This window comes from Aotus nancymaae, unplaced genomic scaffold (genome assembly GCF_030222135.1).
Source record: "Aotus nancymaae isolate 86718 unplaced genomic scaffold, 86718_ANA_hifiasm-v0.15.2.pri h1tg000003l, whole genome shotgun sequence".
NCBI lineage: Eukaryota > Metazoa > Chordata > Mammalia > Primates > Aotidae > Aotus > Aotus nancymaae.
The window spans coordinates 1,195,332-1,223,058 of record NW_026988414.1 but is presented as its reverse complement, the minus strand read 5'-3'; the positions used below and the strand labels follow the sequence as shown (position 1 = coordinate 1,223,058).

Below are 27,727 nucleotides of genomic sequence, written 5' to 3'. Positions count from 1 at the left end.
TAGAGCTGTTTAATCAGCAACCTTGGAACAGATGCAGGCAGGCATGATCTAGTGTGACAGCTCATTATAGAGGTTGGTCTAAAATACTGTTCAGAGGGGCAGGGAAAGGCCTACATATGGTATACGTGATTTGCAGAATTTGAGATTCATCCAAAGGGGGAGAATCTGCCTAAGATGCCTCTGTCTAAAAGCTAGTATGTGCCAGGTGAGTTTGTTTCATTCCAGGTAGAGCACAGGGAGCTCATCTGACCAGACAGTGTCCCCCATTGGGCAACGCATCACACTTTTCTTGGCGTCTTGCCTCCTTTCTCCCTCCCTGGCAAAGAGTCTCCCATCAGCTGTCTGCGAACTTGGGGACTCTTGAGTCCACAGCGTCATCCAGAAGACCGTCCGAAGACGTTCCTTCTTGTGAGGGCCGCACTCGAGGGTGATGTATTGGGTAGGATCATATCGCTGGAATGAGGGAACATCATTAGAGGGAGCTCCCACCGCTGTGTGACCCTGTGGCTCGGTGCTGAAAAATGCTGCTCACATAGCAGAACTTAGATTAAATCCTTTTTGGATTTCTTTTTTTTTTTTTTTTTTGAGATGGAATTTCACTCTTGTTGCCCAGGCTGGAAGTGCAATGGCGTGATCTTAGCTCACTGCAACCTGTGTCTCCTCGGTTCAAGCAATTCTCCTGCCTCAGCCTCCCAAGTAGCTGGGATTACAGGCATGTGCCATCACACCCGGCTAATTTTTGTATTTTTAGTAGAGACGGGGGTCTCACCATGTTGGCTAAACTGGTCTCGAACTCCTGACCTCGGGTGATTCACCTACCTCGGCCTCCCAAAGTGCTGAGATTATAGGCGTGAACCACCATGCCCGGCCCCTTTTTTGCATTTCTGAGGGGAAAATTTAAGACTGGTAGGAGGAACAGGCTAGGGTTGAACAAGTTTAGTTCTTATTTTTAAATTAGCTAATCTTTAGAAAACAACTGAATTTAGAAGATTCTTCTGTGAGGCCCCAAAGGATTTCTTTCTGCCTCCACCCTCTTGGCTCTTACTTGCCTCTCTTCTCGTGTTGTGAGCTTTTCAGCAGCCCTTGTGGCTCATCAGTCAGCCCAGGACCACCAGCTCAAGGTCCAGAGCTGGGGACTGGGGGTTTTGAGCTGGACTCTTGAAGGGACCAATGCTGAACTGAGCCATTGCCATTTCCTGGGAGCCTTGACTGTCTCAAAAATCTCTGGATAGCCTGGGATTTGCCTCTCATTTTTCTGATACTTTCCCAAAGTTGTAACCCTCTTTTGACTTAGCAGAACTGAAGATTGATTTTTCTTCACCGCCTCCTGCCTGAAGTTCTTAGTTCTGAATGTTTATGTCCACACCTCATTGACTTCCGTGAAATGCCGCTGTCATGTTCCTCGATTCCTTCTAGGCCTTAATAGAGTCTTTTCTTTCTTGGAAGAAATTTGCCCAGTTGACATTTATTTTCATGGTCTGCTGAAGTGACAGATCCAGGGCCCGAAACTTCAGCAGAGTGGCAGGAAGGGACCATTTGCACAGCCTCTTGGATGTTTAAGGTTTACCCGCCCTGACCGTGGCTCAGCAGAGACGTGTGCCCTGGTGGAGGAGCTTGGACCGTTCTTGTGTACTGCGGGGCTTGCCTTCCCGCTGTGTGTGAGCAGCTCTCGGGGGAACTCGCTTCCTGGCTGAGCAACCTGTAAACAGTATTTCTGAGGTGGGACTCTTGGGTCCAAGGGCCCAAGGCAGCCAAAGGTTGCACAATTCTAAACTCCCTTAGGCCTGTCAGAAGAAACGTTGTTTCTTGCCCAGGCTGGAGTGCAGTGGCACAATCTCAGCTCACTGCAACCTCCGCCTCCCGAGTTCAAGTGATTCTCCTGCCTCAGCCTCCCGAGTAGCTGAGACTACAAGCGCCCGCCACCATGCCCGGCTAATTTTTGTATTTTTGGTAGAGAAGGCGTTTCACCATGTTGGCCAGGCTGGTTTCGAACGCCTGACCTCGTGATCTGCCTGCCTCGGCCTCTCAAAGTGCTGGGATTACAGGTGTGAGCCACTGCGCCCCGCAAAACGCTGTTCTGAGAGTTTCTTTGACAAGTTCTATCCTTCAGGTTCATGCATGATTAGGGAGAGGCAGCAGCCCTGGCTGAGCACCTGAGTGTTAATGGAACCAGGTGCATAGCATAATGACATGCCATTCATGACACTAACTTGACTTTCTTCCCTGAACATGCCACGAATTCCTGATGATCACACAGTTCCCCAGCAAATGCTGCTCAAAAACTAGAACTAATCAGAAGGAAGCGCTAGCCTTGACTGTTAATGGGACATGGGGAAGACGGCTGTGAACCGAATATGCCATGCATTTGAGGGAGAATGGTTTTAATATTTAGTAAGTGTCAGTATGTAAGTTTTATGTTGAAAAATGAACTAAGTCACAAGGTCTGTAAATTTAATTATTGAAAAGGATAAAGTTGGGCCTTTCAGTGAAACTACCTGTAACTGAAATCTCTCACACAGTAGCCTATGGGGGAATCAAATGAGCCCAAGAACAAATTCTGCCACAAACTAGGACTTAGGGGAGCCATTAGCATTCCATGCTGGAGTGAAGAGACCTGATCCACCAGTTGGGGAGCACTCCTTTGAGGCCTGTGTGCTTCCTGCTTGGAAGGAAAAGAGAGATAATGAGACTTGCTCCCAGGTGCCCTGCCCTGGGGCCAGCAGGCCACACGGGCTCTGTGACCCGGTACCGTGCCACTGATTTCCAAGGTGGGAGTCGTGCTCTGATTCCAGGAATGTCTTCTTGGAATGGCTTTTCTCACTTCTCTAGACTCCTGGGTAGGGAACACACCATCCACTGAGCTAATGGAGAAGAGGGGTGGGAGCACTTGCCACCTGCAGTGAAGTCATTAGACAGCTGACAGACTTTTCCGGAGGGGCGGGGAATTGGGGCTGACCCCACGTTGCACTCAGTTTTCTTTGTGTACAGCACTTATGCTGGTGACTAGCGCTGAAGAGAGTGAGTGGACATCACTGTGTGGGTGTGAAGCTAACAGCAGCCTCAGCGAGGCCGACTTCCGCTCCCCGATGCATTCCTGTGTGCGCGTTCGTGGGTCTGAGCATGACTCATGGTGTGTCCCTAGAGCAATTCACTCAGAGGCTTCTCCTCAGAGCTCTCAAGAATCAAATCGGGGCCACCACATCCTGAAAAGTCCTGCCATTCAGAGGCCCTGTCTTGCAGAGGGATAAGCCAGTGTCCCCAGACCTCCTTATACCAGGAGCAAGTTCGCCAGAGTGGAACAATCTTTCTGGACAAGTTTTGCCTTTATCAGAATTTTATTTTAGTAAGATTGTTACCAAAAGATTATAACCCCAAAGTGTGTGCCTTTGGCTTGCCTAAGTTTTAGGAATGCACTTGTGTTATCTCCCCAAGCAAAACAAAAGAGAAACCTCACTGTTGGAAAATCCTTTTTACCTTCTTGAGAGTTGTCGATGGGACTGACTTGTATATTTTGTTGCTACCTTCTTTTAAAAATATTTTTCTTAATTACTATTACAGACCTATAGTAGTGGTGCCTGATGTAACCCACAGCCAAAGGCCTTGGCCCCGCTGTGTGTATTTCAGGCTGCTGCTTCCCGTTTTTTTTTTTTTTTTTCATCCTCAAAGAGACACTCTCAGCAAGAACCCTTTTCTTTTTTTTAAGTAATAACATATTACAGTTATAGTCGAAGCCTGATCCTGTTCCCTTTTCTCCCTCTCGTCCCAAGCATCACCACTATCCCAAATCTGTTTCTTCTTCCCACGTCTTTGCAGTTTGGGCAAGTCTTCTGGATGCCCAGTCATGTTTTTAAGTCATCTTTCCACCTTCAGTGATGGTTGGCTGCCCTGAGCAAGCCAATGGATTCAGTTATGTGCCTGGAGTCCAGATATTTTGTGTGGATTTTAATGTGGAATTGTTTTTGGTAAGGAAGCATTCCCTTGCCACACCAATGAGAAGAAAACAGGTAGCTGGCACCCCCTGTTGCTTTCTGCCAGCCTGCTCTTTCTCCTTCCTGTCCATCTCCATTGCATCCAGATGTGAACTCTGCATGCCAGGTTTGCCCCCAGGTCCTCACCTGCTGTGGCTCTCACACGGGACCACATGATCTTGTGTCGTAAATCCTTCCTTTTGCTTCCTCGTGTTGGATGTATTTAGTGGTTTTCATCTTCTAATCACTATTTCATTCTAGGTTTATTCCTTTTAAATTACAAATTAAATAAATTCTTTTTTTTTTCCTACCAGCAAATACCCACCAAGTTCTTCTGTGTGCTAATTTGATCAACAGTTATTTATTGAGTACTTATTACATGTTGATTTCCTGTTCCCAACGTCGGAATGAAAACAGCCTAGGGCTCTGCTTTCATGAAGCTTCCCTGCTATTAGGTCGAGACAGACAGTAATTAAGCAGATAAACAGGAAATTATGAGCTAGTGGTGGGTCCAATGCCGAGAAGTAAGACAGGTGGTAGGACGACCAGTGCCGGGTGATGACTTTAGATTGGGTGATCGCGGAAGACTTCACAGACATTTAAACTGGCCTTGGAACGAGAAGTGAGAACTGGGCACGGAAGATGAGGGGGTGGGAGATTTCAGGCAGAGGGAGCAGCAGCAGGCACAAAGGCCCTGGGACCTTTTATTATGTCTTTCTGCTCGAGCAAGTAAGTTATAGCACACAGAGAGAAAGACAGCAGAAGCGATTTTCTAAACACTCGGTCCTGTATGGAGAACCGCTTATCTGAGGTTTTGCTGTGCAGTGAATTAAGGCTCAGCCATACTGGCTCACGTGAGCCCTTTGAGCTGGCCTGTCTCTGTGGGCTGAAGCTGTTCCCTCTTTCCCTCAGCTCTACGTCTCCTCTGAGAGCCGCTTCAACACCCTGGCCGAGTTGGTTCATCATCACTCAACGGTGGCCGACGGGCTCATCACCACGCTCCATTATCCAGCCCCCAAGCGCAACAAGCCCACTGTCTACGGTGTGTCCCCGAACTACGACAAGTGGGAGATGGAGCGCACTGACATCACCATGAAGCACAAGCTGGGCGGGGGCCAGTACGGGGAGGTGTACGAGGGCGTGTGGAAGAAGTACAGCCTGACAGTGGCCGTGAAGACCTTGAAGGTAGGCCGGGACCGCCGGGGCACGCAGGGTATGTGGGGTGAGGCATCTGTGGGCAGCAGCGCACCTGCCCAGAAGCCTGCCTTCCACCTGCCATCTGAGGGCTTCATTGGTGCCAAGGAATTGAATTTTCGGTCTTAAGTCATCCTTGTTTCTTCGTAAGAGTGGAATCATTCTCATAGTCCCAGTGTGTTTCCACACGGGGTGAGAGCTGACAAGCTTGGAGGGGTTTTGGTATAAAAGATGAGTCATTTGGAGAAGTTTTCTCATTCTGTGGCAAGATTCTCTTAAAGCCGTGGATTTCCATTCTGTTCGTGCAGCATGGAGATCACTTCCTATGGAGAGTTAAGGAGGAAAAAAGGATCTCTGAGTTTTGAAAGAAGATGGAACCAAAATGCGTTTGACTCTTGTGTGAATTTTGTTGGCTGATTTGGAAGGCATCACCAGTGGGTTCCAATTCTGCAGCTGACCAGACTCCTGCAGGCAGAGATGGAAGTGCCCCCGCTAGAAAGGCGTCAGGGAAACTCGCTTTTTACCAACTCAGATACAGTCCATTCTTTCTTGTTAACTGCGACTTTCACCCTCTCCACTAATGAATAGTGTTTGTAGTTTCCAGGCAGGTTTTTTCTTCTTTTGAAGTTCTTTGAAATCCTTAGGCTGACAAGGGAAGGAAATTTTCATCTTCAGCCCTCCGTGTTCTTCAGAATGTGATCTAGGCTTTTCCCTGTGGTGAGGGTGTCCCCTAGTGTTGACTTACATTATCTCCACTTGTTTCAAATGCACTTTGATTACATTGACCTTTGCACAGAAATCAAGAGAGGGAGCCCCTTTTTGTAGCTATTAGAAAATAACTGAAACATCCACCTCTGGGAAAAATAGAGCTTAGTTTGTGCATGTGTCTCAGAAGTCAGGTGCACACATTGAGACTGGTGCGGCCAGATGCCTGCCCTTTAGGGACTCTGTGACTTACCTGATGCCTTCACTCAAAGGCATAGTGAAATAGGAAGTATGATCTCTGGCTGGTATAAAGCAGCTGCTTTAGAGAAAAGATCACATTCTTTAGTCCTAGAAACCAGAGGTGGTTTCCTGATACTGTCATTCGTCACACCTGTCTTTGGGGCAGGACTGGCACTGGGGCAGGGACATGTTTTTGGGTCACCTTAAGGACCCTGGATATTTCTCAGATAGAACTTTTTCTTTTCTTTTTTCTTTCTTTCTTTCTTTCTTTTTTTTTTTTTTTTTTGAGATGCAGTCTTACTCTTGCCCAGGCTGGAATGCAGTGGCATGATCTCAGCTCAGTGCAGCCTCCGCCTCCCAGGTTTAAGTGCTTCTCCTGTCTCAGCCTCACAGGTAGCTGAGATTACAGGCACCTGCCATCAAGCCCAGCTAATTTTTGTATTTTTAGTAGAGATGGGGTTTCACTATGTTGGCCAGGCTGGTCTCAAACTCCTGACCTTAAGTGATCTGCATACCTCGGCCTCCCAGAGTGCTAGGATTATAGGTCTGAGCCACCACACCTGGCCCTGGACTTTTTTCTTTTCTTTTCTTTTTTTCTTTTTTTTTCTTACGGAGATGGAGTCTGGCTCTGTTACCCAGGCTAGAGTGCAGGGACGTGATCTTGGCTCACCACAACCTCTGCCTCCCAGGTTCAAGTGATTCTCCTGCCTCAGCCTCCCGAGTATCTGGAACTACAGGTGCACACCACCATCCTTGGCTAATTTTTGTATTTTTAGTAGAGACAGGGTTTCACTATGTTGGCCCGGCTGTTCTCGAACTCCTGACCTCATAATCTGCCTGCCTCAGCCTCCCAAAGTTCTGGGATTACAGGTGTGAGCCACTGTACCCAGCAGACTTTTTCTTAATTGAATAAATATCAGGTTCCTCACTTTTATTTGACAGTTCCTGGGCTCAACACTGGGATTAGAAAATGAATGGGACAGAGTTCTTCACCTGAGGCATGGGGTGGTCCAGGTAGTAGGAGCAAGAAGGATTGCAGCACAGCAATCCTCGGGACACCACCAGTGGCTGAACGAAGGAGGGACTGGGGCGCTGTGTGTGGTGGGCTGCGGTGAATAAGCATGGCTTGGCCGAGGGACAGGAGCTGGGGGGTACAGTGGTGAGTCACGGTGGCCTTGAGGCCTGGCTAAGGAGCTAGGATTTTATGGAGGCCGTGGGGAGCCAGCCATTCAGAGATTTGATGCACAGGAATAACATGATCTGATTTCACCTTCTCAGAGATTGTTACCTTAGAGAGCACCAGGACTCAGCAAAGGTGTCTTGTAAATACAGCAATCCCCTACAAATGTGGTTCGCCTGTGGCTTGGAGATACCAGATTTTTATACCTCTAGCCACACTTTTATGCATGTGCAGTTAGTTCATTATCCTCAAATGAAAGAACTCAAAGAGCAAAGCAGCCATCGCCTAGAGTCCTATAGACTGTCAGTGTAGGGCCAGGGCTGTGCAGGTGCCCCAGCTCCTTGGGTTCCACAGGGTTGAAGACCAGACCCAAGAAATGGGGCCCTGACCAGCCCAGCAAACTGGGAAAGGCCTAGACTTCACCACACTTTTACCAGGATTTGTAAAATGAGGATTAAAAGCACAAAATACACTAGATTTCAACCAGTGAAGACTTGTCTGAAAACTTCAGAGATGAAGTTGTACAACTTGACATTTGAGGAAACCCTGCTTCAGTAGATGATGCTGTGGCATTATTTTCTGAACAGCTGAAGGAGGAGATTCTGGAGGAGAGAGCCTACTGGAGACCAGTGTGGTTTAGCGGGTGGGTTTCTTACATCAGTGAATCTAAAATGGGTGCCTTTCAGAATGTGCTTTACTAATGCTGTGTTACTCCGCTGTTAATTATACTTTAATAATTTTTCCCAAGAGCCTAATTCACTTATGATCTCACAGTTGGTAAAGAATTACAGTATATCATTGCATGGATTTCTGTGGGCAGTCACCCAGAGTGGTATGTAATTAGGAAAAAGGCAGTATGTCCCTTTCTAGAGGTGTGTTAACTGAAAATATGGTACTAAGCAGCTGCTAAATAAATTAGCCCTCCTTCCTCCTGGCCATGTGCAAAAACATCCCTGCAGTATGTTGCCTTTTTGCCAAATAAGATTAGTGCCAACATTGGGCATTTACCCTTGCTATAGAAGCTGAAATTGCCGGGCGTGGTGGCTTACACCTGTAATCCCAGCACTTTGGGAGGCCAGGGCCAGTGGATTCCTTGAGTCCAGGAGTTCAAGACCAGCCTGGGTAACATGGTGAAACTCTGCCTCTACGAAAAATACCAAAAAATTAGCCAAACGCAGTGGTGCTTCTGTAGTCCTAGCTACTTAGGAGGCTGACATGGGAGGATTACCTGAGCCCAGGAGGTTGAGGCTGCAGTGAGCCGTAATCATGCCACTGCACTCCTGCCTGCGGAACAGAGTGAGACCCTGTCTCCCAAAAAACAAACACACAAACAAACAAACAGCTGAAATTCTTGAGTGGATTCTAAATCATGGCAGTGGCTAACATTCGGCTTTCACCGTGCCCTTGCTGTGTGCCTGGCCGAGGTCTCCGTGCTTGTTACACACCACATCTCATTGATTCCTCACGACCTTAAGATCCTTCCAGGCTGAGCATCCCAAACCCTGAAATTCCCAAATCCTAAATGCTCCTAAATCCGAAGCTTTTTGAGCACCAACATGCAGCTCAGAGAAAATGCACATTGGAATGTTTCAGATTTTGGATTTTCAAATTTGGGGTGCTCATCTGGTGCTACATAATGCAGATACTCCAAAATCTGAGAATATCTGAGCTCTGAAGCACTTCTAGTCCCAAGCATTTCAGTTAAGGGACATTCACACTGTATCAGCATTTTAATGCTGAGAAAATGGAAGCAGAGAGAGAGGTTAAGTGACTGGCCTGGCATCACACAGCCAGGAGTGGCAGCATCAGCATTTGAGCCCAAGCACTCAGCTCTACAGCTCAGCTCTTCTTTTTTTAAGTTGAAACCAGATTCTTATTTCTCAAACACCATAAAAATTTACATAAGCCGTAGTTATGCCTTTTAAAAATAAAAGAATCCAACTTTTCCCCCACTCTCCCATTCGCTTCCTTTACAGGTGTGGCTCTGAGCTACCTTCCTCTTCAAAACCCTTGAAAAATCCTTGCAGCCTCGCCCAAGCATCCTTCCCTCAGCCAATTCTGGGTCTCTCAGCTTCCACCCATCCAGCCCATTTCCTATTGCTGGCCTCTCCAAGGGCAGAGCCAGAGTCCTCCGTTGCCAGCAGGGGGAGCAAGGGCCTACTTTTAACCACGACTCCTTAGTGAACAAGTAAAGCAGCCTTGGGTCATGTACCTTCTGGGCAGAAGGAAGAGGGAAGAGAACAGGAAAAAAGGAGGACACTAGGCTGACCCTGGCATATGGGAAACTGGAATTACAGCAAAGGCCCATTGATTGGGAACTGCACCCTTGAATTTTGACAGTCTCGGGCAGGACATTGTCTTACTATCTGTGTTTTAGGAGGACGTGCTTAAGAAAACCAACAGTCAAGTACAAGAAGCTCTAATTTTTTGGAGGTGTGGGAACGGGGTCTCACTATATTGCCCAGCTGGCCTCAAACTCCTGGCTCAAGCAGTCCTCCCACCTCAGCTTCCTGAGTAGCAGGGATCACAGGCTTGTGCCACTGTGCCCAGCTAAGAGGCTGCAATTTTTAAATGAGCTGTATTCAAAGTTTGGACAGCAGCGTTTTTTTTTTTTTTTTTTTTTTTCTAAGAATCAGTTCTCTAAGTAATAGACTTTGGAAAAGACCGTTGTTGATCTGGCTGTGGCATTTAGATTGACTCATGAGCTAACTGACAGATTTACTACTTAAACAGTGGAAAATAATGTACAGGATATATTTTTCCCAATAGGTACTATATGCACACAGTGCCCTCCCACCCTCGAGTTCTGTGTCTGTCCTGAGTCCACATATGTGAACCTTTTCTTAAGCATGGGACAGCATCCTATAGACGCTGCTCTCTGCCTTCTGTTGTCCACATAATGTGTCCTCATCAGTATACATAAGGTTGTCTTGGTTTTGTGTGGATATATTTTTAACATGTACCAACTTTCAGTGGGCCTTTGTCTTATTGCCGATATTTTGCTGTTACAAACAGCAGCACAGGGATTAGCCTCATTTGCATATATGTGAAAGCCTCTTGGTGGGTCAGCTTCTCAGAACTTATAGATCAGGGACCGTGAGCATTTATGCCTTTGACCATACTGCCAAAGTGCCTTCCAAGGAGTCTGTGTCGTCAGTTTGCTCTCCCCTGTGGTGTTGAGAGAGTACCTGTTGACTCCACCTAGCACAGTGTGTTTCAGTTTTATTTTCTTTCTCCCAGGAAATGGGTGTTATTTGGAGAGCTTCAGAAAGAGGCCAAGAAGGAAGGGCAGTCGTATGCTTGGCAGTTGTACGCATGGCTCTCTGGCTGTACAGGGTGGGCCATGCGTAGGGAGAGTGGCCGTGCAGCTCAGAGCCTGCGGTCGCCAGGCTGTACTTGGTCCCGCAGGATAGGCAGGCGATGCCCCGGGCCTCCCAAAGTGCTGGGATTACAGGCATGAGCCACCACACTCAGCTGGCTATTGTTAATAGTCAAAATAATAAATTGAACTGCCAGGCACAGTGGCTCACGCCTGTAATCCTACCACTTTAGGAGGCTGAGGCGGGCAGATCATCTGAGGTTGGGAGTTTGAGACTCGCCTGACCAACATGGAGAAACCTTGTCTCTACTAAAAATACAAAATTAGCCAGGCATGGTGGTGCATGCCTGTAGACCCAGCTACTCGGGAAGCTGAGGCAGGAGAATCAGTTGAACCCAGAAGGTGGAGGTTGCGGTGACCTGAGATCACACCACTGCACTCCAGCCTGGGCAACAAGAGCAAAACTCCGTCTCAGAAAAAAATTAAAAAAAAAAAAAAATTTTTTTTAAACTAGGTCTGATTCCAGCAGGGGGAGACAAATTCACACCAATTTTTCTGTAAGAAAAAGAAGGAATTATTTATACTTCCCTCCCGTGTGTTTGTGTGTATGTAAGAGAGAAAAGAGAGACAGATGAAAAGAGTGCTGCCTTTGAAAGCCATGTTCCTTTTGCATGTACATGCCTCTCAAGATTATAACATGGGCCTCTTAGAAGATGGTCAGTAGCTATATAAGCAAATGACATTTATGAAATGGTTTCATTGTGTGTGGTTTATTACGTGGTCTTCAAAAAAGAAAAACCCCACTTGTTTAGAAAGCTTCCTTTGAGAGCTACTTTTTAACCATACTGTTGGTCAGGCAATATTCTTGAAGCCCCAGTCCTGTACGTGAGCAGCATTGAATCCCTGGATGCTGGCAGGCATTCACTGTCCAGCCTTTGACATTAACGTGTCACCCTGGTAAATCAGAGCACTCCATGCCAAAAACAGCATGGTCTGTTGAGCACATTAAGGAGCAGAGAGGACTCAGAAGAATTAAACGACCAATGGGGTGGCGGCAGGGGTGAGCTCTTTCCCCCTCGGACAGCTTGGCACGGTGACTACCAACGAGGTTTAATTGACATTAAGAGCAGCTCACCATTTTTAAAGAGCAATAAATTGTTTCCAAGTTTCAGTCTCACGGAGCCCTGAGCTAAGAGATAATGGGCTGACACATAGCCTCACTGGTCATGCTTCACTTGTAAACAGGATGGGCCAAAGCAAGAATGCTATAAGTAAAGGTTGACCCGTCCTCTGGAAGCCTCCCCCACAGCAGTGGGGGAACCGGGGCAGCCACAGCAAGCAGGACTGTCAGGACGCTGTCTCCCAAAGGGGCCGGAACATACAAGCTTCCACATTTAACAGAAAGTTGATGAAGCCTTCCTCTTTGGGGAACCTAGTTTTTAAGACGTTCACTCCCTGTTCCCTGTACAGTGTTTCTCTCCAAACTCTGTAAGCTTGGAGGCATCTCACTTCCTTCTTTGGCCTTTGTAGCCAGGTTCTTGCAGCAAACAGACCATATCATTTAACACCCACCTGCTTCTTTTTTTGATGGCTGGTTCAGTAGACAGTAGCGTTTTTTTGTCAAAAAGAGGCTGAGTGATGTAGGCCAAGGTCAAGGCTCCGTGTGATGGGGTTGTCCCCAGGGCTCAGTGCCACGGCACTTCAAACTTGAGCCCAGACTGAAAAGATGCGAGGACCTGTAGAAGTCACGGCCTATCTGTGCTGGGCCCAAGCTCTATCTTTTTCTCCCCCTCGGCATTTAGATGCTGTGGACTTGTTAAAATGTGACATGTACTGATGATCCTTGTGAATTCGTTGTTAGGGGAGCTGCTGGTGAGGATTATTTTAGACTCTGAGTAATTGACCTGACAGACAGTGATGACTGCTTCATTAAGAGCCCACGACCACGTGCCGGAGCAGTTCAGCATCCTCTTTGCTACCATACTTTGAGACATGGCTCTTCTTTGTGATGCAGTATCTCTTTCTTGTCACCAGGGTCTCTTCCCTTACATGAGGTACATTTCAGACTCTTCAGGTGATGTTTTTATGCTGAGTGTGTTAGCACCCCTTGGAAACCAGGTTCCCTGGGGAAAGAGTGCCACGTTTGTGGTGTTTGCCCGTGTAGCTCTCCTGTACCACCATGAACTCCAAGAGGTGGGGAAACACGTGTGGCCTGCCTAGCAGGCACCAGAAGCACGTTGTCTGCACATGCAAGCCAGCTTTGCCCTGTTGCCCTGGAGGAGAATTCAAAAGTTTGCTCCCAAAGGGGAAAGGGGAAAGTTTTTTGTGTCATCAGGGTGCTGGTCAGCTGTTACGGAACCCGTCTGCCATCACAAAAGGCAGCCCAGGATGAGCGTGTGTTGAAGCCATTTTGTATTAACCATTCAAGTCCTACTTACCCACTTAAAAGCACTTGCTGAAATAATTTCACCCTCATTTTTTCCTTCTGCAGGAGGACACCATGGAGGTGGAAGAGTTCTTGAAAGAAGCTGCAGTCATGAAAGAGATCAAACACCCTAACCTGGTCCAACTCCTTGGTGAGTAGGCCTGGGGCTCTGTAGAGAGGGTCTCGCACCACACCCGCAGAGTGACACAGGCACTGGGGAAGACGCACAGACGGCTCACTGCACGAAGCCTAATTGGAACATTTGTGCTCTACCAGTGCCGGCCGTTGGTCAGATGAGGCCTGTGTGGGATGGGCACATAGGCAAATGTAAGTACAAGAGAGAAAATGTGATTATTTTAAGTGGATACGTAAGAGCAGTCAAATGCAAATCTGCAATTAGTTTCTGAAGCTTGAGAATTTTCAAGTTTTCTCACTGAAGTGATTCTGTAAGTAGACATAACCATTTGGGGGTAAACTGACAGTGGTGAAGGTCATTTGGGGTGGGGCCAGGTCTGCTTCTGAACTCTGTGGCAGCCTCTCCCTGTGTGAATTCAAGTTCACTGGCTTGAGAAGAAGAAAGGAGCCTGGCCATGTCCCTCCCATGTGAGCACAGTCCCGGAACACGGGTGCTTGGGACCATGTTAGAAGCTGGGCCCAGGTCTCAGGAGCAGAGTCAGAATCCTTTAGAAGACTTTTTCTTTAGACAGTTGTTTGTTCAGTGGGAGGGGAGCCATGTGCTGAAGTCCTCAGTGTCTTGTTGGCAGGGGTCTGCACCCGGGAACCCCCGTTCTATATCATCACCGAGTTTATGACCTACGGGAACCTGCTGGACTACCTGAGGGAGTGCAACCGGCAGGAGGTGAACGCCGTGGTGCTGCTGTACATGGCCACTCAGATCTCATCAGCCATGGAGTACCTGGAAAAGAAGAACTTCATCCACAGGTAGGGGCCTGGCTGGGCAGCCTGCATCTCCGAGCTGTGGGGCCTGGAGCCAGGAGCCGGGAGCCAGGCAGCCTTTACAAAAAGCCCCAGCCTAGGAGGTCTCAGGGCACAACTTCTAACCTCAGTGCTGGCAACACATTGGACTTTGGAATAAAGGCAAACACTAGGCCCCTGGCAAAGCCAGCTTCGGGCATGTGTCCAGGGCTGAATTCAGCCAGACCTAGACTCTGGACCGGCGGAGCAGTTAATCCCCGACGTAAGAAATATTTAATTTTTGAACCATTTTGGGCTAAGTGGAATATTAAATGAAGTTCATAAAAGGCATCCTTCCTAATCATCATAGCTCCCTCTGAAATAGAGTGCTCTTTGTTCCTCTGGGGCCAGCGTCCTTCAGTAATGACCTCTCCCTGGGAGCCGCAGGCATTGCTTTTACACAAACTCATGGTAACAGCCAGTACATGGGTTTTTTTTTTAGTGTGTTTGGTTGTTTTTTTTTTTTCCCTGCTTTCTCTTTATTATCTTTTTATTCTCCACTTAACTTGCTGTCCTCTGGTTCAGGGATGTTTCCACAATTGTCAGAATTGTGTATGTGGAGGTCTAAATTAAGCGTCTTTGCTGTTTTAAACCCTCAAGTGTTTTGACCTTCAAATGTGCCACAATTATCTTGGTCTTCGAATTCTTTGCTGGTGGAAATGGCTCCCTAGCAAAGCAACGGCTATGCAGGACAGAGCCTGATGGGCTTTGCCGGCGTCTTTTATACGAGATGTTCTCCACGCCACCACTGTGACCTTTCCTATCCAATTAGTTCAAGTATGAAACTCTACATGAGATTTCATAGCAAGGAATAAGGGTAGCATGTGTGAAATGCTGGCGGCTCCTTGTAAGACAGATTTTCTATGCTCCACGAGAGCCTGAGCCATACTCCTGGCTTTCAGGAAAGTGAACCCTCTGATGCTGCAAATTGAGATTGCTTGACTTCTGGTTTGCCTTGCATGGCTGGGTCTGTTCCTTCTTCATTCGAGCGAACTTAAAATGCTTTACCAAAATCCTCTTAGGCACAACTCTTCTGTATTTGATTTCACTCTCGTTGCTGATGATCAGGCTATCTCATGCGGCCATCGCCTCAAGCTGCTGCTTCCTGTCATTCCCCTCTTCCCATTTGCCTTGTGATTTCATGGTTAACGTTCATGAACCAAAGATTAGACTCCTACTCCCTGGCAGAACCAGGAAGTGAGAGGAAGCAGATTATACAGGAGAGAGTTTTTAGGATACATTTGGGTAAGCGTCAGGAAGAAAGGAGGAAGTAGGAAGCACAGTGTGGATAAAGAATGCCACGGGCTTTATTTTATTTTGTCCCATCAAGTCTGCATAGGACAAGTGGAGATGCACTCTAATAGAAGTTTCTTGCAGTCAAGGGCTGTTCGTCTCTGTGCCTGGCATAGAGTAGCGTTACACACTTACAATTCCCAGCACATCAGTCAAAGCACTTAGCATATTAATTAATTACACTCACAGCAACCCTAAGAGGTGGGTGCCGTTATTATCGTCTTCATTTTACGGATGAGGTAACTGAGTCCCAAGGTAATTAACTTACCTCCAGGTCACGGGGCCAGGGAGCCTGCTCCCAGTGCCAGCGTCTCCCCATGTTAGGATCTCAGGGTGTGTTTGCCGAGAGGCTGACGCTGTGCTAATTGCAGTGGGCATTAACTTCCAAGGCACAGGACTCAGTCTTCCCATTGTCAGCATTGCACCTTTGCTCAGCAGTGGTGGATTTGTGAAGTGAGAGAGTTGGCCAAGAGCTCTCATCGGTCAACATTTTCCTTTCTCAGAGATCTTGCTGCCCGAAACTGCCTGGTAGGGGAGAACCACTTGGTGAAGGTGGCTGATTTTGGCCTGAGCAGGTTGATGACAGGGGACACCTACACTGCCCATGCCGGAGCCAAATTCCCAATCAAATGGACTGCGCCTGAGAGCCTGGCCTACAACAAGTTCTCCATCAAGTCCGATGTCTGGGGTAAGGGCTACTGCTGCACGGGAATGGTCCTTCCTGGCTACAGGAGGCTTTTTTTTTCCTCCTTTTTCTGTCGATTTCTTCCTCTTCCCTTTCTTTTCTTTTTTTTTTTTTTTTGAGATGGAGTCACACTCTGTTGCTCAGGCTGGAGTGCAGTGGTACAGTCTCGGCTCACTGCAACCTCTGCCTCCTGGGTTTAAGTGATTCTCCTGCCTCAGCATCTCAAGTAACTGGGATTATAGGCGCTTGCCACCACGCCTGGCTAACTTTTGGTATTTTTAGTAGAGATGGGTGTTCACCATGTTAGCCAGGCTTGTCTAGAACTCCTGACCTCAGGTGATCCACCTGACTTGGCCTCCCAAAGTGTTGAGATTACAGGTGTGAGCCACCGTGCCCGGTCACCCTTTTTTTTTTTTTTTTCTAACAGTGTATTTGGCCTGAGGTCCAAATACGGTACACAGTGTATGTGCTGATCTGTCTGTGAAGTCTTTTCTATAAGCCCCCTCTTCGTGTCTTTATTTCCCTTGCTGTTTATTTATTGAAAAAACTGTCATTTATTCCTCAGAGTTTCTTATGTTCTGGGTTTTGCTCATTGCCACCTGTGGTGTGACTTAGTATGTTTCTCTGGCTTCAGTATTCCTAGTAAAGGGTGGTTAGATCTGGATGGCCTCATCACATTCAGGTTTGACTTTTTTTTTAAGTAAGAGTGGATCTTTTTTTTTCAAGTAAGGTGGTGTGCCCTTCCATCAGTAGATAGAGAATGCTTGATTTTCTATCATTTTTTGTGGGGGTGGGGGTTGGGTCATTTTTTAGCAGTTATTGATATACACTGCCTAGATCCAGTAGTTTACTAGGGGTTACCAGATGGGAATTCTCTAATTCTGTCTTCCTAGTCATTTATTAGTGGAGTACTTATATGAGGAGAAACAGTTCCTCATCTGTTTGGTTACTCAGTGATACAGTTCATATAGGAAGAGCAGAATCAATTCTTGCTTCTTTGCTTTTATTTACCAGTTTTTTAAAATTACAAGTTAGTTTCTTTTTTTTTTTTTTTGAAGACAGAGTCTTGCTTTGTCACCCAGGCTGGAGTACAGTGGTGCAATCTCGGCTCACTACAACCTCCACCTCCCGGGTTCAAGCAATTTTTCTGCCTCAGTCTCCCAAGTAGGTGGGATTACAGATGCCTGCCACCACGCCTGGCTATTGTTTTTTTTTTGTTTGTTTGTTTTGTTTTTTTTGTATTTTTAGTAGAGATGGGGTTTTACCATGTTGCACAGGCCTTTGAAACAATGTTCCAGGAATCCAGTAACTCCTGAGCTCAGGCAATCTGCCCACCTTGGCTCCCCAAAGTGCTGGGATTACAGGCATGAGCCACCACGCCGTGCCACAAGTTAGTTTTTTAATGCCCTTCAGTGGTGGCCAAATAGGTTTTTGTTGTCGTTTGTCATTCATGGTGTTATTATGAACTCTCAAATGTACATATATTTGATGTGTTTCAATCCACTACAGTTATTTTCCCTGCTGATATTCAGATTGTCTCATCTTTGGCGAGTGGGAACTTCACATCAGCTCCTAGTCATTTTGACATTACCCTTGTAGTTTTCCATGATATCTGTGCCCTTAAATGACAAGATATTCCAGGTTCATTCTGTGCCCCAGGCCTGAATCACCCATTTCTCCAAGGAATCTGTCCTTTAATGGGAAATGGAATTTCAGGCCACAATCTGGGATTTCAAAACTTTCAAAGATTTCATAAGATTTTTATAACATGTTTAGAGTTAGAAGGGGCTTTGGAGATAGTCTTGTGCACCCAGAAATAGTGGTGGCCAGTTAGGCACAGAGCTGGTCAGGCACAGAGCTGTGAGTTAACATGGCCGGCTGACTTCCAGTGCCAGGTTCCTTCTGCCACATATCCCAAAAAGATGGTTGCATTACCTGAAAGACCCCACAGGGTCTGATAACTCATCATCTGCCCTCCTCCAGCGTGTTTGTCTGTGGGATGAGTTTACTGAAAGTCTTGTTCTGTCCTGGTCTTTTTTTGAGACAGAGTCTCACTCTATCACCCAGGCTGGAGTGCAGTAGAGGGATCTTGGCTCACTGCAACCTCCACCTCCTGGGTTCAAGGGATTCTCCTGCCTCAACCTCCTAAGTAGCTGGGACCACAGGTGGTACACCATCACACCTGGCTAATTTTTGTATTTTTAGTAGAGAAGAGAGTTTGTCATGTTGGCCAGGCTGGTCTTGAACTCCTGATCTCAAATGATCCTCCCACCTCGGCCTCCCAAAGTGCTAGGATTACAGGCGTGAGCCACTGCACCCGCCTTGTCCCGGTCTTCTGATGATAAAGAGCCTGGGTGCTGCTGGGGCGGTCCCTTCTGAGTCTGCTGCAGAGGTAACTGATTTTAAATGCAGTGTAATGCTATACATCTTGATCAGCCTTTCTCTTTGGGTTTTCTTTCAGCATTTGGAGTATTGCTTTGGGAAATTGCTACCTATGGTATGTCCCCTTACCCGGGAATTGACCTGTCCCAGGTGTATGAGCTGCTGGAGAAGGATTACCGCATGGAGCGCCCAGAAGGCTGCCCAGAGAAGGTCTACGAACTCATGCGAGCATGTGAGCTTTCCTCAGCCCGTTCGCACAAGTGTATGTGGGCATTGCAGGAATTCCAACCGCGCAGGAGCACGCACACAAAGTTAAAAGTCTTTCCATTAGCTCTCCATTCCAGTTCTTCAGAAGCAGTTACTGTAGCCATTTGATACATAGTTTTCCGAGTTTCTTCAGGGCCTCTACTGACGTTTATTTACAGTTAAATAGTATATGTGTAACTTGTCTTTTAAAACAAAAATGATGTTGATGGATACCAAACCTGGGTTTATTCCTAAATACAGATTCCCGGGCCCTACCTTCAGAACTTCTGCTATAGTAGCTAAGCGTGCAAGGTGATTTTTTTTTTCGTGATGGAGTTTTGCTCTTGTTGTCCAGGCCAGAGTGCAATGGTGTGAGCTCAGCTCACCGCAACCTCCACCTCCTGGGTTCAAGTGATTCTCCTGCCTCAGCCTTCCAAGTAGCTGGGATTACCAGGCACACAACACCATGCCCAGCTAATTTTTTTTGTATTTTCAGTAGAGACGGGGTTTCACTGTGTTGGCCAGGCTGGTCTTGAACTCCTGACCATGTGTTCCACCCACCTCTGCCTCCCAAAGTGCTGGGATTACAGGCGTGAGCCGCTGCGCCTGGCCTTTGGCTGGTATTTCTAAAAGTTGAGTCATTGGTTCAAAGAACTGTGTGGATTTTAAGTTTTGATAAATCTTACCAAACCGTTAAAAAAGGTTGTACCAGTGTCTCCTCTGGTCAGACACGTATGGGAGTGGCTGTCTGTGGTCCCCAGCACTAGGCTTTGTCAGGCTGTTTAGTCCTCATGTAGTCTCATTTTCATGAGAATTTCTTTACTTCAGACCTTGATAACCATGAAGAAAGAATGTTGGGCTTAGTAATTTTCTATACCTACTAGAGTGGGGCTGGGAAAAATATATTTGTATATGTAGTTCTTGCTGTCACCATCTCTCTGGGGTTTTACAATCCATAATCCTGCCAGCATCTATTGTCTTTTCACATTCTTAATGTCTATAATATATTGGACATGATGGCGTTCGTCATTTTAACTTGTTGCAGCAAAATATGGTTAGCAGGATTGGAATGCTGCTTTCATTCTAGACTTTTCCTTGAGAACTGCTGGCCCTGTATTGCTAGCCGGACCTCATGGATCGTCTGACTTGGGTTTCATCTGTCCAGGTTGGCAGTGGAATCCCTCTGACCGGCCCTCCTTTGCTGAAATCCACCAAGCCTTTGAAACAATGTTCCAGGAATCCAGTATCTCTGATGGTAAAGTTCTCATCCTGGGGTCACTGCAGTGAGGTGAAAGGGCGGCTGTGTGGGACTACAGCCTGGGTCATTGAGTTCACTTCCTGGTGGAAGTTCACAGACCAGCTTGTCCAATGAGACCAGAAAGCTGGGCAGAGGTGTGGAGTGTTGCTCTCTTGTCTACTGCAGCCCTGCAGTTCTGAGAAATGCTAAGGGCTGTTTCTCTGGCATCCAGGTGCCTTTTCTTTAGTTGTGTGCAGTTGAGCACTGTTATCTTACAAAGAAAGAGAACCACCATACCAAGCCAACACCAGTAGTGATGGGTGCTGGATTTTTGTTTCTGTGCCTGTGTGATTCTTAGAAGTGGAAAAGGAGCTGGGGAAACAAGGCGTCCGTGGGGCTGCGAGCACCTTGCTGCAGGCCCCAGAGCTGCCCACCAAGACGAGGACCTCCAGGAGAGCTGCGGAGCACAGAGACGCCGCCGACCTGCCTGAGGTGCCTCACTCCAAGGGCCAGGGAGAGAGCGGTATGTCCCCCCACTCCCCCGCTGCTCTTCCCCTCCCTGCCAGAGGCTACGTTTGGGCCAGCATAGGCCAACGGGAAGCTGTGAATGGAGCCCGCACAGAAGGGCAGGCACAGCCTTTGTCAACGGTTCAACTTCGGAAGGAGAAAGGTTCTTCTCTCCCCAGCTGCCTCCTGTCCCCTTCCTCTGGGAGTCACCGAGGAGCATAGGCTCCAGCACTGGGTTCCGTCCCATAGGCAGAGGTGCTTCTGAAGCCCACCAGGGAGCTAGCCCATCTCTGACCTGTTACCCGCGGCAATTGTGGTTGCTGTCTCAGACCAGGCCGTGTGACGAGCAGCTCACAGCGAAGGCACTGATGTGACAAGCTCGCTGCAGCCAGGCGGAACCAGGACACGCCCGTGGACAGAGCCGGTGTCCTGGTGGTCTCTGGGAAGAGCATCTTTCTGGTGTGATTCCCTAGGCAAGCAAGGGAGTCAGCTCAGGAGGGGTCTCGAGACACTAGCAAAAATAATATTTGCCAACATTCATATAGTGTGCCTACAGGCCAGGCTCTGTTCTGTGTTTACCCCCTGAACCAGCGGTCCAGCTTCTACTGCAGACCAGCTAAACAAAAGCATTGAGGGGTGTATTAGTCTGTTATCACGTTGCTAATAAAGGTATACCTGAGACTGGGTAATTTCTAAATGTAAGAGGTTTAGTTGACTCACAGTTCCACATGGCTGGGAGGCCTCACAATCATGGCTGAAGGCGAATGAGGAGCAGTCACATCCTACTTGGCGGCAGGCAGGAGAGCGTGTGCAGGGCAGCTCCCCTTTATAAAACCATCAGATCTCATGAGACTTATTCACTACCACGAGAACGTTGTGGGAGAAACCACCCCCATGATTCATTTATCTCCACCTGACCCCACCCTTGACGTGGAGATTATTACAATTCAAGGTGAGATTTGGGTGGGGACACAGCCAAGCTATATTGGGGGGAGTGGTCTAGGCCAGCCATCTGGGATTGTAGAGGATCCTGGGGATGGCAGTGGTGGACTCCATTCTAATGACCGCAGACTGGATGCCTGTGAAGGGACGGGACAAAGCCCCGCTTTATGGAGATGTATGGTGGGATGTTTACTGAAGCAGAATCTATAGACCCGAGTTTTCTTTATCATGTACTCATATTAGTGTAAAAAAAAAAAAAAAAAAGCTGAACGTGCAGCCCACATAATATATACGGCATGTAAAGTACAGATGTCCACTTCCGTAGGAGTAGAGCACGTATATTACGTACCAGAATGCACATTTAGAAGGCTTTCATGCCAAATGAATCCAAATTAACAATAGTTCCTGCCCCTCTGGGTCATCTTGCTCACCCACTTGGAGGTTATGGCATATAGACTCTCCACAATCTTCCACCGTTCCTCCTTCTGTTTTTTTTTCCCAATTTCAGGTGGCTGAGCAGTAGGGAGGAAAGGCCTCTGTGGGAACGCTGTGCTTATTAAGAACACAGTGATCAGTAGTCATGTTCATTTATGCCCGTCAGTTTCATCTGAGGGTTATTTTGATAGTGATCTCTTGGTGAGCCGAGTGTGTCAATTAACTGCTCAGCATTGAAACCGAGCAGTGCATAATTCATTGCTATTTCACTCTCCTGGCCTCCTTCCACTGGATTAAAGTTTTGGGAGGGCCTCGGCATTCCCTGATATCCTCTGTGCTGCCTTGGGTTCTGATAAATGCATACTGGTACCTCTGTTCTGGGTTACAAGTGCCAACAGAAACCCTCTTCTTACAGCTGACCTCTAAGGGAGAATTCTGTCATTCACTAGCAGGAGCTTGGCAACACCAAAATGATTTTTTTTTTTTTTTTGAGACGAAGTCTGATTCTGTCTCCAGGCTGGAGTGCAGTGGCATGATCTCAGCTCACTACAACCTCTGCCTCCCAGGTTCAAGTGATTCTCTTGCCTCAGCCTTCCGAGTAGTTGGGAGTAGTGGCACGTACCGTCACTCCCGGCTAATTTTTTTTTTCTTTCAAACGAGTTGGTTTAATTTCAGGTGATACAAAGTTTAGGTTAGAACGAGGACCAAAAAGGAGACGAAGTTTCACCATGTTGGCCAGGATGGTCTTGATCTCTTGACCTCATGATCCGCCCACCTCAGCCTCCCAAAGTGCTGGGATTGTAGGCGTGAGCCACTACGCCTGGCCCACCAAAAAGATTTCTTATGAACTATGATTGGTATGTAAAGAGTGCCCATTTAAAAATTGTCAGAGGTCATCCCTTCTTGTTTCCTGTGCATAATGGCCCATTGTCCCTTCCCCACTGTGGAACCTGGCACCTATTCCCAGAGCTCCTCATAGGCCTCTCAGCTAGCTGGCTGGCAGGAAAGCCACAGGTTTTGACCCTTTGCTTGGCCTTGACATCGTTTTCACTCACCACAGAGTGATGTGGGTGGGGGCTGCTGCCTTAAAGTAAACCACTGCAGGGATGAAGAGGCCAGGGCCATCCAGCTATCCAGCTTTTTGTTCCCATTTTCAGGGAAAGAGACCTTTTTTTTTTTGAGTTGGAATCTCGCTTTGTTCCCCAGGCTGGAGTTAAGTGGTGTGATCTCCACTCACTGCAGGCTCTGCCTCACCGGTTCAAGTGATTCTCCTGCCTCAGCCTCCCAAGTAGCTGGGATAACAGGCGCACACTACCACGCCTGGCTAATTTTGTGTTTTTAGTAGAGACAGGGTTTCTCCATGTTGGTCAGGCTGTCTAAAACTCCTGACCTCAGGTGATCCACCCACCTCAGCTTCCTAATCTCTTACCTACTGGGATTGCACCTGGCCCAAAGCCTTTCCTGATGACAATCCTAACAGCAGTGATGGTTTTATTGAGAGGAGCATGACACATGCTTCACCTTTGCGATGTCATCTGCATTCTGACAACTCTGTAGTGCGGTTACGAGTGAGCAAGCTGAGGACAGGTTGAGAGAAGGGGCTGGCCTGGCCTCATGGAATGTGGACATCAGAGCCGGTTATCAGACCCAGGCCTGTCTGAGCCCAGACGCTCGGGTGTTCCTCTGGGGAGCATGGGATGGGGGCAGCCCCAGCTTGGGCCACAGGAGCCTCGGTCTGGAGTTTTCAGCTCCTCCCCTTGCATTTCAGATCCTCTGGACCACGAGCTTGCCGTGTCTCCATTGCTCCCTCGAAAAGAGCGAGGTCCCCCGGAGGGCGGCCTGAATGAAGATGAGCGCCTTCTCCCCAAAGACAAAAAGACCAACTTGTTCAGCGCCTTGATTAAGAAGAAGAAGAAGACAGCCCCAACGCCCCCCAAACGCAGCAGCTCCTTCCGGGAGATGGACGGCCAGCCGGAGCGCAGAGGGGCCGGCGAGGAAGAGGGCCGGGACATCAGCAACGGGGCACTGGCTCTCACCCCCTTGGACACAGCTGACCCAGCCAAGTCCCCAAAGCCTAGCAACGGGGCTGGGGTCCCCAACGGCGCCCTCCGGGAGTCCGGGGGCTCAGGCTTCCGCTCTCCCCACCTGTGGAAGAAGTCCAGCACGCTGACCAGCAGCCGCCTAGCTACTGGCGAGGAGGAGGTCAGCAGCAGCTCCAGCAAGCGCTTCCTGCGCTCCTGCTCCGCCTCCTGCGTGCCCCATGGGGCCAAGGACACAGAGTGGAGGTCAGTCACGCTGCCTCGGGACTTGCAGTCCACCGGAAGACAGTTTGACTCGTCCACATTTGGAGGGCACAAAAATGAGAAGCCAGCTCTGCCTCGGAAGAGGGCAGGGGAGAACAGGCCTGACCAGGTGACCCGAGGCACAGTGACGCCCCCACCCAGGCTGGTGAAAAAGAATGAGGAAGCTGCTGATGAGGTCTTCAAAGACATCATGGAGTCTAGCCCGGGCTCCAGCCCTCCCAGCCTGACTCCAAAACTCCTCCGTCGGCAGGCCATGATGGCCCCTGCCTCAGGCCTCCCCCACAAGGAAGAAGCTGGGAAGGGTAGTGCCTTAGGGACCCCTGCTGTAGCTGAGCCAGTGCCCCCCACCAGCAAAGCAGGCTCAGGTGCACCAGCAGGCACCAGCAAGGGTCCCACCGAGGAGTCCAGAGTGAGGAGGCACAAGCACTCTTCTGAGTCACCAGGCAGGGACAAGGGGAAATTGTCTAGGCTCAAACCTGCCCCACCGCCCCCACCAGCAGCCTCTGCAGGGAAGGCTGGAGGAAAGCCATCGCAGAGCCCGAGCCAGGAGGCGGCCGGGGAGGCAGGCCCGGGAGCAAAGACAAAAGCCACGAGTCTGGCTGATGCTGTGAACAGTGACGCTGCCAAGGCCAGCCAGCTGGGAGAGGGCTTCAAAAAGCCGGTACTCCCAGCCACTCCAAAGCCACAGTCTGCCAAGCCATCGGGGACCCCTGTCAGCCCAGCCCCCATTCCCTCCACGTTGCCATCAGCATCCTCGGCCCTGGCTGGGGACCAGCCGTCTTCCACTGCCTTCATCCCTCTCATATCAACCCGAGTGTCTCTTCGGAAAACCCGCCAGCCTCCAGAGCGGATTGCCAGCGGCGCCATCACCAAGGGCGTGGTCCTGGACAGCACCGAGGCACTGTGCCTCGCCATCTCTAGGAACTCCGAGCAGATGGCCAGCCACAGCGCGGTCCTGGAGGCCGGCAAAAACCTCTACACATTCTGCGTGAGCTATGTGGATTCCATCCAGCAAATGAGGAACAAGTTTGCCTTCCGAGAGGCCATCAACAAACTGGAGAATAATCTCCGGGAGCTTCAAATCTGCCCGGCGACAGCAGGCAGTGGTCCGGCGGCCACTCAGGACTTCAGCAAGCTCCTCAGTTCGGTGAAGGAAATCAGCGACATAGTGCAGAGGTAGCAGCAGCCAGGTGTTTGGGGTCAGGCCCACCGGAGCTGCCTACCGGTCTACCCGTACCTGTGACAGTGGCTGACAAGGGACCAGTGAGTTGGCACCTTGGCCCCAGAGCTCTGCACCAGGCAGAGCCGAGGGCCCCGTGGAGTCCAGCTCTACTGCCTACGTTTGCACCACCTGCCCTCCTGCACCTTCCTCCTCCCTGCCCAGGCACCCTGCTCCATCTCTGTCCTCGAGTTTTATCTGTGGAGTTCCCACCCCGTGGACTATAGTTGGCATGCTGGGGCCTGCCAGCCTCGCTCCTGCTTAGCGCTCCAGACGGCTCTCCAGGCCAGGTGGGAATGGCTGATTCGGAGTGTCCTTTTCGTTTTCTCTCTGGAGCCCCTCTTGCCCCTGGCTGGGCCTTTTCCTTCCACTTCTCCAAGAATGGAAGCCTGACTGAGGCCTATGCGTCAGGCCCTCTGCCTGCACTCCCTGGCCTTGCCCCTCCTATGCTGAAGACACGCTTCAAGAACCACATTTCGGGAAGGGCACGCACAGCCATGCACATGGCTGATCATTCTGCCCTCTGCTGCTGCCCAGGGCAGGGTGTGCTCAACATTTCCTCACGTGCAGGACGGCTCTTGATTTGGGTGGAAAACAGGGTGCTAAAGCCAACCAGCCTTTTGGGTCCTGGGCAGGTGGGAGCTGAAAAGGATCGAGGCACGGGCCATGTCGTTTTCATCTGTCCTCTCCACAACCCCCAGAGCCCAGCTCTAGCTCTCTTGTGACGTGCACTGTGAATCCTGGCAAGAAAGCTTGAGTCTCAAGGGTCCAGGTCACTGTCACTGCCAACATCCCTCCCCCAGCAAAAGGGAGACAGTGGCTAGTTGGGTGAACAGCTGGTGCCACATAGCCCCAGACTGGGCCCAAGCAGGTCTGCAGGGGCCCAGAGTAAACCTTCCTTTCACACATCTGGGTGCCCTGAAAGGGCCAATCCCCTCCCTGCTCCTCTAAGATAAGGGAGATTCTTACAAGGCCCATTCCTTTGGAACAAGGCAGTCTTCACTTTTCTGAGTTCTTGAAGCATTTCAAAGCCCTGCCTCTGTATAGCCACTCTGAGAGAGCAGAGCTGCCACCAGGCACTTGCACACACGCAGGAGGAAGGGCCCTGACCAGTCCCGGCTGCACTCAAACTGGGCGAATATCTTATTTAATTACCATGAGTGACATAGCCTCATGTTCTGTGGGGGTCATCAGGGAGTGTTAGGAAAACCACAAATGAAGCCCTTGAAAGCATCGAGTGTTTCAACAGAGCACGCCTGGCATCTTTTCCCCGAGGCTGCCTCAGGCTGGAGCCCAGGTATGGGGGCTGTGACTCTGGGCAGGGACCTGGGGTCTCCTGGACCTTGACAGAGCAGCTAACTCTAAGAGCAGTGGGCAGGTGGCTGCCCCCCGGTCTCCACACTGGGAGAGCGAGGAGGAGCCACTTTCCCGCCCCCTGCGCTGCCTCGTGCCACCAGCCTCACACGGGCCCTAGCTTTATGCTCATCACCTAAACTTGGACTTTATTTTTCTGGTAGAAATGGTTTTCTCTGGATCGTTTTATGCGGTTCTTACAGCACATCACCTCTTTGCCCCCAACGGCTGTGACCCAGCCCGAGGGAGGCCTTAGTCACCGACAGCGGCCTTGAAGACAAAGCAAAGCATCCACCCAGGTCCCCCGACCGCCTGTTTCCATGAGGTACTGGTCCCTTCTTTTTGTTAACGTGATGTGCCACTATATTGTACCCATATCTCTCGGTATGCATCTTTTATAGACGCTCTTTTATCAGTGGCGCGTGCACAGCGCCCGCCGTGCTCCCTCAGACGTCTGCGGTGGCTCCTCTGCGTCTCTGGGTCTAGTGCATTTTGTTTCTGTATATGATTCTCTGTGTTTTTTTTTTGAATCCAAATCTCTCCTCTGTAGTATTTTTTAAATAAATCAGTGTTTACAACATTAGAATCCTTGGCAGATTGCTTCGGCCTGTGATCCTGCCCTGTTGTTCTGAGCCTGTGTGTGTGGGGGCCGGGATGCAGTGGGTTCTGGTGTCCCGATGGGGCTGGGGCCGGTGTCAGGTCTCACAGAGCAACGGTGGAAGGTTGGCCCCAGCTGCCCCAGGCCCCTGCGGCCTGGGAGCCCACAGCCGTTTTTCAGGCACTTGCCCTGCTATGCTTGGACCCTTCCTGCACCCTTGGCACTCACCTGCCAGCAGCCCAGCCCTGCCCGAATCACCGGGAGTGGGCTGTGCCACCAGACTAAGGCTGGCTAAGGGCAAATCCCTCCCCACGTGTGCGTGTTCTCTCTCCACCTTTCTGCCCTACACCCCCAGGCACCCCTCACTTACCTGTGTTCCTCATGCCAGGTGTCTTAGATCTTTGTGTGGACGAGGAGGAGCGGCGGTGTGCTGGCCTTCGGAGCCTGGGAAGGCCATCCCAGACTGAGCCCCACCGCCCTTCCCCAGCTCAGTCCCCACTGAGCTCACAGCTTGGAAAGGG

At 49.4% G+C, this 27,727-nt stretch overlaps 1 protein-coding gene across 2 annotated transcripts in view; it reads left to right on the top strand.

Annotated features, from left to right (window-relative positions):
- Positions 1-27,188, top strand: part of ABL1 (ABL proto-oncogene 1, non-receptor tyrosine kinase) — a 160,131-nt gene extending 132,943 nt beyond the window's left edge. For both annotated transcript variants that reach the window (XM_012457968.2, XM_012457969.3), the window contains exons 4-11: positions 4,881-5,153; positions 13,098-13,182; positions 13,796-13,973; positions 15,803-15,987; positions 18,446-18,598; positions 19,778-19,867; positions 20,208-20,372; positions 23,502-27,188. In XM_012457968.2, the coding sequence (XP_012313391.2) occupies positions 4,881-5,153; positions 13,098-13,182; positions 13,796-13,973; positions 15,803-15,987; positions 18,446-18,598; positions 19,778-19,867; positions 20,208-20,372; positions 23,502-25,216 (2,844 nt within the window). In that variant the 3' untranslated portion in view covers positions 25,217-27,188. The remainder of the gene's footprint in view (positions 1-4,880; positions 5,154-13,097; positions 13,183-13,795; positions 13,974-15,802; positions 15,988-18,445; positions 18,599-19,777; positions 19,868-20,207; positions 20,373-23,501) is intronic.
- Positions 27,189-27,727: the final 539 nt, after the last annotated feature.